The sequence below is a fragment of the Eurypyga helias genome, unplaced genomic scaffold (genome assembly GCF_000690775.1).
Source record: "Eurypyga helias isolate BGI_N326 unplaced genomic scaffold, ASM69077v1 scaffold39722, whole genome shotgun sequence".
NCBI lineage: Eukaryota > Metazoa > Chordata > Aves > Eurypygiformes > Eurypygidae > Eurypyga > Eurypyga helias.
Window position 1 is genome coordinate 8,230 of NW_010237397.1, and position 18,583 is coordinate 26,812.

The following is an 18,583-nucleotide window of genomic DNA, read 5'->3' on the forward strand; positions in this document are numbered from 1 at the left end:
GGCTGGTGCTGAGGATTCACTTGGGGCATTACATTCATCTGCTGCTGCATCATATTCATCGGTATCTGAGAACCATCGCTTGGCTGGTTGCCTTGGTCTTTGAGGTTTGGATCTGTGGAAAGAAGAAACAGCGTATGAAGTGCAAAATCCGTGCTTTATAAAGCAGAAGTGGAGCCAGGTGTCTAAACTCTTCCTGGGGTATCAAAAAAAAAGCTTTCTGCAATCTGAGTATGAAAGATACCGCGTTGCGTTCTCACACAGCGCTCGTCAGCAGACGCGCTGCAGAGCCAAACGCTCGTTTCCGAGTTCAGAAAGTCCCAGTAGCTCTGGAAGCCTGTGGTTTGAATTTCTACCTTCTCTACTTGTTTCCACAGCACAGCTAATACGTTATTTCATCACAATGAAACAGTAACTTGTCCCAAAGAGCGGGAAGGCAGCGTGACTTACCCAGCGTCACCGGGTATCACGGTCTGCTCCCCTCTGCCCGATTCACACACGCTCACTGCAGCCATCCCTAACTGCAGAAATACTCTGCTGCAGGCTTTTTTTTTTTTGGTTTCCCTGAGTAATACGTCATTCCCAACCAATGTCAGAGACGTTTGTATTTGGAAAGGGTTGTTCAAAATCCCTGCCATGGTACCACAGGTAAAGCCTAGAAGTAAAGGTAACCTCTTGGGGTCATGCTTCCCAAGAAGTTATCCCTTCACTCCCATCAAACGGTTAAAGTCTAGATGCAAGCAGCAAACCCTACAGAAAAGTCAAGAAAGGAGTTCTCAGAAAAGGTTGATGGGTTAGAATTCAGATGTCCTACTCCCTGGAATCCCTTCCTTGATCAACCCCTGTCACCTAATTCACAGGGATTGGGATTTAAACCTTTACGCCTCAACCCAAATCACCTTTTTTAAAGGTCGTGGAGTGACAGGAGCCCTGAGGTTGGAAGGGACCTATCCAGTCCAACGCCCCCCGCTCAAGCAGGGTCAGCAAAAGGAGGCTGCTTGGGACCACACCACCCAGGACACGTCCTGCTGCCAACCCCACCCGTTATATCCAGTTTTGAGAACTCGCTCTACAGCTCAGCTCAGTTCACGTTCCAGAAGCGAACACAACACGGTGATTGTTCCCGAACTCCGGGAAACAAAGCCTGCAAATCACACAGTGCTGTCAGTTAAAGGTTTGATAAATTTTGCCTGCAGCAGACCGAAGGTTGACAAAATTGCCTCAAAACTGCGAAGCCACCGATGTGGTTGTCTCTGAAAAGACGGAGAACACTGCTGGCTTACAGGCTGAAAATGGATAAAAATGAAAGGCAAACCAACAAGACAACGGGAAAGTGGAAGCGCGGTTGCCTTCAGAACTGGATTTTATGTTTTTTAAATAGAATTCACCTCTGTCAAAGCGGGTGACTTCTCAGCCATTCAGAATCCATCTCATCCACAGTCAACTCGCATTCTACCAAAAAGTTTATGTCCTTCAGGGCAGTTACCCTTTATATATAAAATACTCAAACATATCACACTCCTATTATGGCTTTAGAGGAATTTCAACGCTGAAGCACAGTAAAAGTACCACTTTTGCATTTATAAACCTCCCTAGATTTTTCTAAAGCATTTAAAGCAGAAAATGCGTATTTAGAAGCAAGATAAATGGCGACACAGTGATCTGTCATCTCTAGACTCTACCGTGTGGGTCTGCACAAGCAAACGCAACTCTCCCTGCAAAAAATTACCCTTTTAAAGAGGTAGGCAGGTGGTGAAAGTAACCACGAAGGGGATATGCCTTCCCTTCAGCCAAACCCATTTACTTGGGTAGCACTCTTCAGGTGCATAGTCCTTAAACCCTAACTTTAAGCAGAACCAAAAAGCCATCAGAACACAGGAAATGCCCAGCCTCCACACCTAAACCCCTCCATACTGCAGAAAGGCCACGGATTCACCCCGAATTTTTTTGAAGAACTAACTGGATCAAGACAGGACAATGTGCCTAGTGCTTTACTCAGCTACTCTGTTTCAAAGCTATGAATACCTTGTTCAGGCGTCTCCTCCTCCTGTCTCATTCCCCATCCAGACTGTGGGCTGGATGAACTGCGTCCCCTTCTTGAATAATAGTTCTGCACGTCAGCAGGTAAAGTCTTTCTTACAGCCCAGCTGGAAGCAGACGTCCACCCGGATCTGTCGGCAGGCGTGTCGAAAGAGAAATCCTGTTCATTCTTGCGCTTGTATGGCTGTTGTTCCGGGAACCTCGAAGCTTCATTCCCAGAACCGTTTGAGTTCCCTGAGAGAGGTTTTCTACTTTGCCAGTGATTTTCGCTCTGGTCTCCATACATGTAGCCACCCCTTCCACGCCCACCTCGGCCACGCTGGCCTCTCCCTCGATTCGGAATCCAACCCGAACCGAAGTTTCTATTCCAAGAATGTCCTGAATTGTCGTGCCTGCCGTCTTCCCAGTGTGGCTTCTCTCTCTCTCTGTTCCTGACTTCAGGAACAGAGTTTATCCTTTCCATCACCCAGTCTGGACAGTCGTTCCTCCGCTTGTCTGAAGAGCACTGATCATTGCTGTTTTTTTCTGTACTGTCCTTCTCTTTTTTAAGACTTTCATTCTGTTTCTCCTGGTCACTTCTCCTGTATCGATCACTTCCTCTGGGACTCCTCCAGCTGTCATTCGCCCATTTTTCTTTCCACCGAGGTGAATGACTCTCCCTCTCGTTTCTAGAGAATGAAGAACCTCGATTTCTTGTCCGAGATCGTGACCGTGACCTGGATCGTGACCGTGACCTAGACGACCTTCTATTTCTTCTTTCTCTGTCACGATCTCTCCTTTGACTGTCTCTGTCACTGCTTCGAGATCCAGAGTTTTGCCTGGGAGACGAATCCTTAGTTCTTGACCGAGAAGATGATCTCCTGCTTTCCCTGACGGCTTCCCTTCTGGGAGATCGAGGTGGCGTTTTTTTCTCATCTTTGACAGTGTCTCTCTTTGGAGAACGAGAGAAGGATCTCCTTCCCTCCCTCACAGTTTCCTTCTTGGGAGATCGTGAGCTCCTGTCCCTGGTCACCTCCCTTTTAGGGGAGGGTGACTGTGATCTCCTGCCCTCTCTCCCAGAAGGAGACCAGGTTGTTGATGGAGAGTGAAATCTAGATCTTCTGGTTCGAGTCTTTTTATCTTTTTTGAGTTCTGACTGGGACTCTCTTTCTTGAGGAACAGTTTCGTCTTTTCCATCAGAAAGCCCTGAAACTGAGGAATAGGTTCCCACATCAGACTGTAAGGAGTTTGCTTGTCCTTGCTCTGTACTTTCAACTGGTGGTAACTGCTCAACCTGAGATTCATTCTGGTCACTGCAAAATGAGTCACAATCCATCGATATCATCTCGGTGTTATCTTCACCAAAATGTTTATGCTCAGCATCTACCTGGGGTGACTCTGAAATTCTACCCTCTTCACTCTTTGGCAGGGTGTTCCCTTTTAAGGATTGTTCTGACATATTGTCCATGGAACTATCGTGTATGAATGTATCTGCTTCTTCACCCTGAACAGTTTCTAAGTTCTGAGGGTTTGTACTTCCACAGTCGTCTGCAGCTTTTTCTTCAGCCTCGGGATCATGTACTTCTATGCCTTCTGGATGCTCAGGCAATTGGCTTCTGGGGCTCTCTGATGGCTGCTCTTTTCCCAAAGGTTCTGGATATTCCAACAACTCGTTTTCTGGACTAGCTACGGGTTGATCTATTTTTGTGAAAGTTTCTATGCTCTCCATTAATTCTTTCTGAGGACTGCACAATGCCTGATCCACTTTTTCAGAAGTTGCGTGGTCACACACTTCATCATCTCTGGGACTAACGACTGTTTCCACTTGTTCAGGAGTATTTTCACAGCTGTCCTGATTCTTAAGATCTACATTTTTTTTAGAAACACCTTCTACTTCAAATTGCTGACTTTCACCTCCTAAACTTAGTAATGGAGGTTCTGGGAGAGAAAAACTTACATCCACATTGCCTGGACAATCTTCGTCTTTGTCACATTCTCCCGTAGTTACCTCCATTTCTGCATGTTCACTACGGCTTCCCAATCCATTGGCAGATTCTGTTTCCACATTATTTTTCTGGGGAAGGCTTGTGTTATTGCTTTCATTATCTGACTGCTGGTCTTCATCCAACATTAGAACTGCTTCAGACTCAGCAACGTCCTCATCTTCCACTGAATCACTGGACGATTTTTCAGAACGCGCAGAACTTCTCAGTTTCTTTTTAACCACAGGTGTTTGCTGTTTAACTTTTCTTTTCGTCTTTCGCTTTGGAGGAGCCTTCTCCGATTCTGAAGGAGATCTATTCAGAGATGGGTTATTGCCATCAGGGGTACCACACGCAGAACCGCTTGACCGAGGCGAGCTCCGAGACTGACCCAGAGTCTCGTTTTTGCTGTTTCGTGCAGATCTTCTTCTAGGAGTAGTATTAACCAATTTCCTTCTAGTTCCTCGAGTGCCAGATGAACCAGAGGATTGCTTTTTCTCTTCTTCTTGAGTACAGGCAACAGCATATCCTTTGCCTAAAGATTCTGAGAAAAGCAGAAAACGTTGAAGTTGATAACTATGTTTGCATAAGTGACTATTAAGAACATAAACCGGAGACGGTCAGTTTAAGAGACAGCCTCAAATAAACGATTCAAGGTTTGGTTTTTTTTTTCAGTGCAGACCTTTACTTTAAGGAGAGAATCAAGCTAACAAAGTGACACGCTGGACATCTAAACACATATTTTAGAAACAGTGACAGCCCAGCTACGTGGACAGTAGTGGCATTCACAGAGCAACTGCTGTTGATACTGCTGTTCAGTCAGCATCTAAGCTGTTAGAGAGGTAACAGATTAACCGTGTGACATCGTTAGCGTGTAGGAGTTCCTGTCGCTCCAAAACACAGGCCTGTTGGCAGTGAGGCCTCTCGGTACTAGGGAAAGTGACATTTTTAAACGGCCATCAGTGAGTGACCAGCTGGGAAGCAGTTGGTCAGGAGCATCAGTAATAGCATACCTCTCCACACAAACCGAATTTCAGGCAGTGCAAACTCGTTCCCCAGTTACAAGACAGACCCTGCAGGCTGCATGGCAAACTGGACTCAAGGCCCCCAGGGTGCCTGCAGCGCCTAACGAACTGAGTAAGGAGACCAATTTTTGGGGCAGCCTAGGGGGCACAAAAAACCTGTAAGGAGGACCATAAGTCGCACGCAGCAGCGCAGAGGTCTTGCGTGATGCTGTCTTAACTTCATGCAATACACAGTTTGACAAAAGCCTTTGTGAGGAAGCCAAGGGTTACATTCACTGAAAAGGGAACAAACTGTACTCTTGATACCTGTGGAAGCTTGCGAGGGACAACTCGTGAATTAAACATTAATGACAATTAAGTAAATACCCTTGAATATAACACGTAAGTGCATTAATTTCTTGAGGTGCCCATTAATTTGTTCCATTCTTTGCACAGACTTCAGAAAGCATCAAGAATTTGGTATTTAAATCAGTTCTATTTGTGTATGAAGTTGAAGCTGTAAAAAGAAGAAACTTCAACAGATTGATTTCTATGGATTTTGCAATGCATTTATCACATCACACAAAGTCTCGACGCTCCGTATAACGTTATTTCCCATGCTTTTACCGCACCAAGATATTTAACATATTCTTCAACAAATTATATAAAATCAAGATAGGAATAAGGTAAGGATGTAACAGCATGAAATCCTCTTTCTATGACTTACAACTTTGTTAGCAGAATCAAAACCATACTGCTGTCTATTAAATGTAAACTTATCATCCGATGACCTTGGAGCAGTAAATCCAGGCACCTCCCTAGCCTTAAAAAGGCTAAAGCAGAGCACAGGACTAATCTTTGACCTCCCTTATAAATATGGAATAATTCTTCTGAACGTGAAAAATAATCTAGTCTGGGTTTCTGAATGTCCACTGATCAAATTGTCACTTAAGACAGTCAAAGCCAATGGTACCGACTGTAGAGAGGGTTCCATGTATTTAGAAGAACACCACATGCGTGGTAACGAACTTCCAAAGGAGTTTTAGGTGACTGCAACGATTTGAGATCTCTACGTAACAGTCTCCCCAGTAATTCTGTTAGGAAGCGACTTCACAGCAGTTACCCAGTAGTTATTCAGCCATGTGTGACTGTCTCAGACTAACTACCTCTTCCAACCTACTTCAATGGGGAGGAAAACAAGTCAGAGACTAAAAATACATAATGACATATATAACATCTGTGACGGATTTCCTCAGTGATGAAGAAATCGCCCTGCAATAATAAAAATTCAGAATACAAATGGAATATGTATTAAATTCCTGACAGAATTAAAAGGCAAGTTATTTTTGTGGCACTCTCAAAGTCTACTCGTGAAACACAAACCTCTTCTGGTGTCCTTTACTACTTGTAAAATTTCAGCAGACAAGCTTCACAGGCTTTGGAGTTGGAGCAAACACAAGGCATCTCCACTCACTGAATCCTTATTTAAAAGTACTTTAATCACACAAAAGAACTGCATAATGCCAGCCTCAATCATAACTGTATTTGTTAGATTCACTAATGCATTTTGGGGCCAAACTAGTAAAAAAACCTATGTGATGGTAAGAGAATCTAAAAACTGCACCACCCACAGGTGGTACAGTTACTTGACTGTCGATGATCTTTATATGCCTCTGGGCACAGCTCTGGAAGCAACTGTCAACTGCTGCCTGCCGCAAGACCGTACACTTCAGGTGTGACCAGGAGACACGTGTGTGTGTAAAAATAAAGTGAGAAAAGCTTATGCAACCATCTTTAAGGCACAGTTTAGTAAGAATCACAGAATGGTTTGGGTTGGAAGGGACCTTAAAGATAATCCAGTTCCAACCCCCCTGCCATGGGCAGGGACACCTTCCACTAGACCAGGTCACTCAAAGCCTCATCCAGCCTGGCCTTGAAGATGGCCAGGGATGGGGCATCCACAATATATATATATATATGTCATGCATCTCTGAACATTATTCAGGTTGGCTTTCTCCTCAGTTTTGTCCTTGGCCTTTTTTTGTGCACGTCTGTCTTTTGCTCAGTTGCTACATAAAAACAGAATGGGGAAGGAACACTCACTCAATGGAATGTGACCAAAATCCTCAAGGGACATCTTCAAATCCAACATCCCCTAATTTCACCAGGAAGTTCAAAGACCCCGTGTCTTAATTCCTGCATCCTTCTTATCAGTAGGAAGTCTTTAAGTCAAACTTCAAGATGACTTACAACTTCAGTATCAACACACTACAAGGTTTGTAAGGTTAAATCTTGATGACCGTCTTCCACTTTGTCCCCAGTAAAAGCAATATATTACATTAAACATCTAAACTTCAGTTCAGGTGTGGTGAGAATATAAGGTAACACGCAAAAATAACGTTAAGACTTTATTTGCTGTCTCTTGTTAGCTCGGTAATTTCACATTTCACAATCACACCTTTAAGAGAGGAAGTGCAATGCTTACATAAAAAGTATCCAAGTTGTAATCAAGACAAGAAATGAGAAAATTCTGTTCTAAATATAAATTTGAAACCAGAAACATCAGGAAAAAACCCAAGATGTTTCTTCTTCTGTCAAAGAGTCAAAAAGCTCTTGCCTCTCCCAAAAGACAGCATAAGGGATTTAGCTCCAGGTTCTGCCTTAGGAGCTGACAGCGTTACCAGTATTTGTAGTCAGTTGCTGATATTATCAACAGCAATCACTCACATGAGAGTCTAGTGCTGAAAAATAAACTTGGAGCTTATTTAAATATTCATCTTTCTGATGAGAGAAAAAAACCCCACAACTGTTTCTCTTTTTTTACCTTTTTAAATGCTTCTGGTGCATTATTAACAAAGTAGCCTGACTCTGTAAGTAGAAAGGTGAAGGGAAGTCAAGAAATATGAGCTAGCATGTATATTCACTACTACTAGAAGCAGAAATGCTTAAGCACCAGTTAAATTGCAGTGGCAAGCATCAGAGGCCTGGGGAAGCAACCTATCTGTTTTTCACTGGGGAATGCAGAGATGAAAAGCACCTTTAACAAAAATGCAGTATATGAATGAATAAAGCATCTTTTTCATGATCCATGATCCCTCTACTATTTAACTCTTTCCAGCAATTCACTTCCTCACAATTTTTGTAAGCCAAGACACCCAAATATCTCCCGTCTCTCTGCCTACAAGTGAAAGTAGTATAAATCCCAATTCAAAGAAAGCATTATCTCTAGCCTTAAAAAACAGCACTCCTTTGTTTTCACCTCTTTGAACTTGTGCAGCCTGTTGGAAGAGAAACTGCATTCTTGCTGAGTATGGAAAGAGAGGCTGTTAAAGCAACTGGAGAAAGGTAATTCCTTCTATGGCTTTGTCTTCCACTAAATTCCTGCCAGATCCTGGAGCTTGAGCACCTTTGCAAGCTTTTGCCCCTTGGAGCTTGTAGGCATACTGAAAGAGATCCATACACTGCACTGTTCTCTGACTACTCTTATGCTCTGTCAGGAAACAGTTTATTCCTCACGTGGCACAATATACCACTGAAATATGCCAAGCAATTCATCATGTATCAAAGTGAGATTTATCCTTGAACAACTGGAAACGAAGTTGTAACATGAAAGTGTTGGAATTTAGAAACGGAATTAAACTTCAAAATAAATAACAGTTATGTCAATTTTGGCGTGGCTGGTTCATCTTTCATATTCCAATTTCAGAAATAAACTAGCTGGTTTTGAAATAGTACCAAACTACATCAAACCAGGATTTTTATTCTGTTAGCTGTAACTCTACACTCTGCTTTGATTTCCCAGAATCATATTTTAACAATACTCCACATGAGCTATAAATAAAACTTACAAAAAAAAAGTTTACCAAAGTTTTCCAAAGGCCTGATACTTGTTGGAAGAATTGTCCCTGCCACTGCGGCAGAAGCGAGAAGCAAGGTCTCTGCTTCGGCTCCATAAGGCGTTAAAGGAATTCTGGAAAAGTAAAAGCATTGACATTAGCTGTTTTGGAAACAATGCACAAAAGCAAAACATTAGGCAACCATGACACTTCCAACCTCATCACAGTTGGAGAGAAACAAAGCTGACAGAACAAAGCTTTCCTTCTCTTATCTGATTTCAGGCCTAATCGAGTAAAACAGTCTGAAGAAGGTAATGCTGCGTTAAGGCAATAGATGTTTGGCTTTCTTCAAAGCCAAACGCAGAACGCAGTCTACCTCAAGTCTGTAGGCTGTACTACTAGAAATAAAATTCTCAACACTGATTACTGCAGCAGCAGGAGAGTCTTTTCTGCAGAAGAAGGAGAAAGTCTACATAACGATTTAGTATAGGCTTCTTTTTTTCCTCTTAAAACAAAAAAAACCCATACTTATTCAGACTCCCTCAGCAAACCTTGGGCAAATCCAGAGTTTAGTTATACACCTACAACTTTTAAGTTATGAATGAGCTGGAATGAAACTTTCCATACAGAAAAGTACACATAAAAAAATTTAAATCTGTTAGTTAAATCCTAGATGCAACTTTTAATTATAATTAAAAATCTCTTCACTTGTTCTTTTATCTTTACCCTTTGTTTAATGCCAAAGAGAATAAAGAGATGGGCAGTAAAATCAAGATCGCAGACAGAACCAATTTCTTACTGTGTTACTTTAAAATCAGTTACTTCTATGCTTCTGCATTATAATCATGAAGCCATCCTTAGGGCCTGTTTCATAATGGATCTCTGACAAAAAAAAAAATTATGTTGTGTTCTCTGTTTCATTTAAACCCCTCCCAAGTCTTTCCTGATCCATTTGTTAAAGAAAAGTGATAAAACCAACCCATGAAAGGGGGCAGATCACAATCAGATTGATGTTCAAGCAAATGTAGCCTGATCTCTGGGTATAGAAATGATGTAGAAAGCACACTGAACTCAAACAGAAATATACTTAACTTGCATTTCTGTGCAAAAGCGACATATTAAGATGTACAAGTCAGTGGAGTTACTATGCTTGTCCTGAGTACCAAAAAGATAAGACAGAAAGAAGACATCTACTGACATAAAAACAGCATGTAGCAAATACAATTTTACCAGGTTACATGCAAACACTAGGCTTGTGATCAAATGATATTCTGTACTATAGAGCATCCTGAATTCATTAAATTCCAAACTTGAAGTACCATAGTAAGATCCTTTGCACTCTGAATACAACAGACATACCTTTCAACTCTCGTAAGCACAGATGAACAGGTCAACTGCAGTTCTTGCCTCTTCTGTCTTATTGCTGCGTTGACTTCTGTGAATTCTGTACTGAAATCCAAATTTCATACCAAAAGTTGATTTTTGCAACTTTGTACCATGACAATTTCATATTTCAATAATTGCTTCTATCAGTAACTTTTAAAAATTTAAACTGTATTAGAACTTTCAACAGTCAGGATCAAACTATGCACGATTATTATTTAGGCGGAAAAAGCAGTCACAGTAAACGTAACAGAAGCCCTAAATAAATGGGGCAAACAGAAAGGAAAGCAAGAAATGAAATGTGTCTTCTGGGGAGTTGAGAGATGGAGAAACTTTGCATCCTTGACAAATTAATACTGTTGCATGCAAGGCAAAAGGTTTTTTCATTTACAGATGCTGAAAACATACAGACACAGTAATTTCTTACTAGACCATGTTATCCAAATAATGTTGTTCTTCACTGGGTTTTTTCCTTCCATTTTATCAACCAAAAAATTGTATTTTACACCTGTTCTTAAGCATTAGGCTTATTAGGCAAATTTGCTTCACATATGTTTAAAGTATTGCTCTTGGAGTCACAGAACATCAACAACAGGGTTTTTTCTGATAGAAGCCAGGTTATTTACTGTTAACTGTTTTGTTGACTGCTGATGTAATAACAGGACTAACCACTTCCTATCCAAGGCTTCAATTCAGCAAGGAGTTTAAATATGACCTAAAAATAAAACTTACTAACTCCTATTAAATCAATGAGATTAAAAGCATGCACTTCGGTATTTTAACACTGAACACATGACCGAAATTGGAATGTGCCCTTAACATTACTCACCATAAAATGCCTGTGTTTATCCTTTAACTGCTCTTCCTCAATGAATATAAAACCAGAATCGCAGAATCACTAAGGTTGGAAAAGACCTATAAGATCATCTAGTCCAACCATCAAGCCAAGCGATCCAACAAACCAGATAATCTTCAAAATATTTTGAGGCAGTATAGACAGACAGAAGCAGAAGGAACTATAGCATCTACAATACAGTAACCCACCAGTTCACATTAAGTACTAGTATATACTAACCAGTCATTTCTACAGCTAAAAAAGGATTCTTCGTTGCTACCACTGGCCGGAAGCATGCTGAAGAAATTACTTCTGAAGCACTCATTCCAGCAGGTCTGTCTTCTGGGCTACAAACAAAATATTATGAATGAAAGACATACTAAATAAAATCATTAACATGTAATACATGAAGATGCACTGAAATTAAATCATGTCAGCAAGACTTTAGCTCACAAAAAGCAGCACCATAGTAGCTCCATAGTTATATGCTGAGATTCACAGCTACAGCAAACGAGTTTTCTCTATTCAGGCTCTAAATTTCAACACCTGCTCTCTGTAGATAAACTTTGTATTTTATGTAGGCTTTCCACAGCAAAATCTTTAATGGGCCACACAGAAATTATGAATAAATGAGCCTGATCTTTACTATTTCACAGTTCCCATTTCTGCTGCCTAATGAACCACAGGAAGTACAGGCCTCATGCCTTCAGACCGACCCCTTCACAGCAGATCACTGAATGTTCGGTTTCAAAGGAACAAGAAAACCTAATGTAAGCCGCAGGGATTCTCCTTTGCCTTCAGGTAGGATTACAAAAATCGAAGACTGACTGGTGCATCTGTTTAGTGGGCCAGCACACTGCCTTCTGCCTTGTGTGCAGTGAACTCTGTTGTTGTGTACTGGGCTGGCTGCAGGGGAAAGTCAAATTAGAGGTTGATCTACTATTAAACTCCACCCTCCCAGTTCAAATCCTCTTCAATTCAAAGATACCTTTAACTTTACACAGTAACAGAACTGACATTCCTAAATACCTGACTTAGAAGGGGAAGGCTGGAGCTAAAGACACACCTGAGAACTATGGGGTACAAGCACCAAAGAGAAGTGACAACTCAGGCCACCAGCTACCGACAAGGCACACGGTGCAGTATGTGCCCGTATACTACGTGAACTAAGGCTGCAGGCAATCCAGGGACTTGAAGACAGTTTTTCCTCCAAATTCTTAAATGTCAGGTAAGACAGAATGATGGAGCATACTGACATTTGCACTTCAGAAAGAAATTTATGGCCTAAAACTATTTCATGCAAATACATTCACAGGTGTAACTGAATAAGAAAGCATTGATCACAAACTTGTGTCCCAGAATGACAAAGTGTTTTTGAAAGGAGCAAAGGCAGAAATCAAACAACAGAGCCTTTACAGCTCCTTACAAATTCTTCAAATTCTAAGGCCATGTTACAGGCTAAAATTTATTAACTAAACAAGAAACCTGGAAACATAAACATTCTTGGGATTAATCTCCCATTAGAAAAACCAACTATGATGTTCATGGCTTATTCATGTAACAAATTACTTTGTTGATTACAACGATGTATTCTCATGAAAATAATGAAAAGCTTTGTATTTTTCATATAATGGTACTTGGCTAAGAGCTTGTAGCTGACACTGCCTTCTTTTGGTGAAGAAAGATGAGAATAGGGTAGCTACAGTATCTTACAATGTAACACCCTAAACTAAATGAAAATATTTGCCACCACAAACTAAGTTTAATCTGAAAAAGAAGCTCATATAACCTAGCACTACATTCTAATTACTTCCTTCCAGACAAAAAGAGACAACACAGTTTGGATCATACCAAAATTAACAAATAGAAAAAGTTACCCTTAAAAATAAAGAGAAAAGCTGTTAAAAATGCTTTCATGAAAAAAAAGTTTACAAATGTTTCATTATCAGAACCAACCTTGTTTATCTTCACAGACAACGCCTTCTTGTTTTGTTTGTCATACAAAATATTACCTGCGTGGAATAAGAAACAAAATTTTGCTCATAACTTCAGCGCAGTAGTTTTTAATTGTCTGTCAAAATCATTAATGCAGTAATATGTTAATGAAAATGTGTTTCAAGTGTATTTACAATGTTTACATCCAAGCTCAGTAAAATTGAAATACATGCACTTTCACAATAGCTTCTCATACATCAAGCAGTTTTCACCTGTTCAGATATTTGCATAATTTCCAAAGTTACAAACACACTAAAGAATACCTATTAAACAGGCCTCTCAAAACGGCAGTCCCAAAATACAGCTACGTGATTCTTGTGTCTGAACTCCCACCAAAACACTTCCTGCGTGGTGCCAATGCTAGGCATTAGCTGTGCCAACTGCCCGATGCAGAAAACGACTTTGGGCTAAAACCAAACCCATTGCACTTGTGACAAATTGAAGAGGCAGTCTTTCCAGTAAAATAAGGAGTTCCACATGCTGCAAGTTTGTTCTCCTAAGTTCCAAGCTTCTATTCCCTGATGTTTGGTTTTCATATGCAAATATTAAGTAATAAAAAATTTAAATTGTCTCATCAAGAAAAGAAATTCTAGAGTTCCTTAATAAAAACCCAGCAATTTAGCAAATGGAGGACAAATACCAACTTACTGTATTTTTGCTTCACAACTTTGCTTAATCTTGCTGTTAATGGCCCTCTGTCTGGACACACAGCTCTTCTGTAAGATTAACAAAAGATATTGCAAAAGTAAATTCTGGGCATACTTAAGCAAACAGTATATACACCCCAACAAAATCAGCTCCTATTTTAAGGATTTTTTGTTTTACGCACATAAACCAAGTTCTGACTGCTATTAAAACCTGAACTTGCATCACATTATCTTCTATACATTGAACCACTGTGGATTTGAAAAAGCTTACAGATGGAAAAAAGAAAATCCATTTACACAGCAAAAGTTAATATTCTGTATTAAATCTGAATGCTTAATTTTGCTTGATTTCATGGAAATGTGAATGTTTTAACCTGCTTGCATAAATACTTTGAAGAATATCAAAGTCAATGGTGATTCAGAACGGTGAGGTGCAAAGATCAATCTTATTATCTAATAAAAGCCAAAAAAAGGTAATTTACTTCCAGTTATCTTCTCTGCAGTGAAGTCTGCTTCAAATTAAATCTCAAGAACTCTGTATATGCCATATATTCCATTAAACAGTGGCTTCAGATTATCACTATCTAATAAAATTTGTTTGTGTAATCCTGATCCTTATAAAACGCAACAAATGTGACAACATTAAGCTTCTCAAAACAGGAATGGAACTTCCACAGTTCCCTGTCAAACTCGCTAGAATAAAATTAAAAAAAATTTGAAACAATTAAAAAAATTTCCAGGTTGTACAATTTAAACCAGTTGATTTTATGTATTTTGAATGTTCCAATCAGAATGCTTGAAAATACGTGGACAACCAACCTCACAAAACTTCTTAACTTCTCATGGCTATGTTTTCCTTTATTGCAGGCACATTTTTCCTCTTCCTCTTCCCTCCTCAGTTGTTTTTTAACCTGAATCTGTATTGAAAAATAAAGTCAATCCGATCTAGAAACTCAATACACATGGGCTTTAAATACATTCAAAGATGCTTAAGGTCTACAGAAAAAATAAGCTCAAACTGAAGGACTCAAAAACATTTCAAATCATTACCACTTAAATTTCAGTTTGTAGACTTGCTTTCCATAAAATGGAAAACCCTCACCTTGATATGCATACTGACTATGCCAGAGATGCAGATGAATTCCACAAGACCAAGTATCCCTGAACATTCAGGCTGCCGTGGCAAGTATCTCAAAGCCACGCACTATCTTCCATTGAGAATCTGGAAGCTAAGTTTTTTAAACTGTTAGTTGACCTAAATACACAAGGTTCAGCTTGGGAAATGCTGAACTACCATGGAAATTCAAATGCTTCCTCATAATTAAAAACACACCCAACTTCCCTTTAGAGTGCAGGAACGTATGGATTTTATACAATGTTTTTTCTTCCCACATCTTCAAAATTCTAAGAAAGCGATGCAGTTTTTATTAGACAGAATGAAGTTACTTCAATGGCTGCAATGAAATTGTTTGCATTAGATATTCTGTATTTCCTCATTCTAGAATCTTGGCTTTATACGCAATTCCTAAAGCTATTAGCATTCTACTTATATCACAAAGGGAAAGTTGCCAATGTCCTGATAGTGCCCCTGCTAATACTGACCACAGTGTCAGCATTTCTGGGTACATATTCCATCTATCTCAACTGTTCCATGGGCTCTTTTTCAGAGCAGGACCCTTGTTCTCTGTCCACCTGCTTATGCAGAGCAGTATTCTTGAAACAGAGATCCTTTCAAACTACATTTTGATACAGCCTTTACACTCTGCAAAATGGAAACGTCAGTGTATCTTACTGCAGCTGCTTCCTTGATTCTTCGAAATAAATAGGATAAGATACGCTAGCATGGTTTTCTATGAGAAGGAAATAGCTGAACCTGTAACCATAATTTCACCACAGAATTTCAAAACTGTACACAAAATTACCGGCATCTTTGAACATTTTCAAGATCCTCTATCAGAATGAAGTTTTATTTTCCTACTCTATATACTACTCTCCAGAGCAGTATTATTCAGAAGAGTTGAAAGCTGAAAAGAAATCAGAAATTTAGCTTGAACAAGTCTTGTCATTAACTGATTCCTCTTGCCCTCATGTGTTTTTGTCTACAAAGTGGAGGCTGTGAACATACCTCAGCTACAAAAAGAGCAGATAATGCTAATTGACATAGTGTTTGTTTACAAAACACAGTTTTGTTAAAAAAAAAAAATATTTTTGAAACCCATTACTATACTTCTTACTATACTTCTATTTTTGGATCTACCAGGAATGCTCAAAGACAGCAACAGCAGCTTTATGATTATTATTACTGCACATACATGCTTTGAAAAAATAATTAAGAATAATTCCTAGCTTCAAATATGTAATAGAAACATTAAAGCAATAATTATTTTGTTTGGAAAGCGTATTTAACACACATACATGAATAAAAGGCTTTAGCATAACTTCGGTATTCCTACAACTGAAGTTATTTAGGACAGTGAGTCTGAAACTTACCTTTATCTGCTTTTCTAACGCATCAAGTCGGCATACTGCTTGAAATGGTCTGCGATCAATAGGACACGAGGCCTGTGTCTGAAAAATTATTTTTCTTGTTACAAAATTTGTAATTAGCAGTCTGTTTTCTGTACTTCTGTTTGCCATTATAGTAGCTTACAGAAATGCACAAAATTACAACTTGGTCGCATTATGAATGTATTTGCACACATTATCCATGCACTATTTTGCTTCATATGAGTAGATTTCTCCTTAGGGGAAAATCTAAAGGAAACAAAAAAGTCAGCAGCTCTGTTCAAAAAAGGAAAAGCATTTTACATCAAGTTAGCTACATTTTTTTAAATCCCTGTTGGAGAACTGATTTTATGCAAATATACAAGTGTCCTTTTTTCTTATCATTCTAATGTTTTATTTCTTACTGTTCTTTTCAACAGAACTTTGTTGTGTCGTGTTTCCCCCTAAACGTAAAACTGGGAAGACCAATAGCAAACAGGGTACAGCCTTCCCTCACCCCATATATCTATCTGACTATACTTCAATTTCTTTTTTGCAGTCACCAGAGAGAAGATTCCCACATTTTAGAAAAAGATTTACACTGCACTTTGCAAGAGAATGGAACTGAAGGTTATTTTACACTACAGTTCGATGGAAATACAGATTTATTGATTTATCCCTAGTCACCTAAACGCCCTCTTATTGAGGCTGCGCTGCATCAGGTAACACACATATACAGAGAGGACAATAATGAGTTATTAACCCTAGGATAGGGAAGTTTCAACCAAAGCCCCACACAACTGGATCACGTAGCGAATCAACTTGTAGCAAAATCCCCATTAGATATTAGCTTCTGTTTCTAGAGAACTGGTTATTCCATAAATGTGGGTTTGGGGGGTGGGGTTTGTTTGGTTGGTTTTTTTCCTGTTATCCCATCTTCCCACTTCATTCCTTTGGCCTACTCTAGCTCAGTTCAGAACACTTCTAAACAAAAGAGGACCCTCCCCACACACCCAGCCTCCAGCCCTAATTCATCTACTGAACAAGAACCAGCATATGAATGATGTGCCCTTAAGAGGCCTGCTTATGAGCACTTTTAGGGTATTACACTTTATGCAAGCAAGATGCAGTATTAGAATTGCATAAGCACCTATGAGAAACTTGCATATGAAGTCTGCCCTGAAATTCAATGAACTTCATTTGTCTCTTTTCCTTTTCCACTTGATTCCGTTCTTTTCTCAATTCCAAAGAGTGCTTGACTTCTTTTTCACCTACACAGCCCCAAGCCTCAAGCATTGAGGCACCTTCCAATTTCAATTGCAGTAGACAGAACAAAGTTAGACTGAGTAAAAAATAAAAACTCCAAACGAGCAAAAAAACCCCAGGGGTAGTTTTATGAACGAGTTGTTGAACCAGTGCGTAAGTTAAAGCAGTTACCTCTCCTTCTGATACTCTGGTATTTATCCTAGCTAAAACATTCCCACTGCTGGGGGATCCCGTTGTTCCCTGAAGTGTCACGGCCTTGGTTAAGAAAAGCATAATTACGCCAGATCTCCAAGGACTCGGATCATGAAGACTGTTCTTGTCCTGTAGCCCATGTAAAGCTGACCCACACTAACACTGCTGTTCAGTGTATTGTTCAGCTGGGATATTTGATAGTACGCAGTGCACTGCGACTGCTGAGCCCAGCTACAAACTTCAAGGTAGTACTTTGATGGTTAGATATACCAGACTGTCAAGGATAGGTAGGAGGAAATTACTTTCTTAGTCATTTTCAGTCTCATTTCAGGATTTACCTTAGCTGAAAATTAAGATTTTCCAAGAATACAATCTGCTTCTACATTAAATTTACATATGAATATTACATTCCCAAGTTTAAGTCACAGCAAATTATGTTTATTCATTGCAATGAAGTAACACTAAGTGTTAGGAGCAGCAACACAGAGGACAAGTGGTTTTGCTCCACTAGAAAAACATTCACTGTTACATGCTCAGGTCTTCTGGACAAACGTTTAACAATTCCATACAGTTATACATCGTAGTAGAACAAGAGGAAAACATTCTGGAATTCAAAAGCTACCCTTTAAGTTGAGATATGTTCAGAAACAGCAGATGCTCTTTGCCCCCCCACTCAGCTGTTTTTCACAGTGCTAGTGCTATCTGTGAGTGCACAACAAGAGAAATTCCAGACAGGGCAGTCCCACGCGCACCTCCGTGCCCCCCGCTGCGGCACAATTGTTGGGTAGTCCTGAGGAAAGCTAGAGGTTGCTTCATCTATATAAAACTTTTGGCTGAGCATCCATCAGCTCTCATCTGTCTGCTAACAAGTGAAAATGATAGAAGAAAAAAAATTCCCTGTCCCTTTTCCCAACAGCATGGCTGAATTTGTGCTATAGAACAG

The 18,583-nt window shown here is 39.8% G+C and overlaps 1 protein-coding gene across 1 annotated transcript in view; it reads right to left on the reverse strand.

The window, feature by feature from the left end:
* The window catches only part of SCAF11 (SR-related CTD-associated factor 11), a 31,548-nt gene that overhangs the window by 3,780 nt on the left and 9,185 nt on the right, over window positions 1–18,583 (reverse strand). Inside the window, 9 exon segments of the mRNA XM_010147447.1 lie at window positions 1–112; window positions 2,023–4,542; window positions 8,866–8,972; window positions 10,198–10,287; window positions 11,297–11,403; window positions 13,013–13,068; window positions 13,700–13,767; window positions 14,518–14,615; window positions 16,189–16,266. The exon segment at window positions 1–112 is cut by the window's left edge and continues 28 nt beyond it. Coding sequence (XP_010145749.1) covers window positions 1–112; window positions 2,023–4,542; window positions 8,866–8,972; window positions 10,198–10,287; window positions 11,297–11,403; window positions 13,013–13,068; window positions 13,700–13,767; window positions 14,518–14,615; window positions 16,189–16,266 — 3,236 coding nt within the window.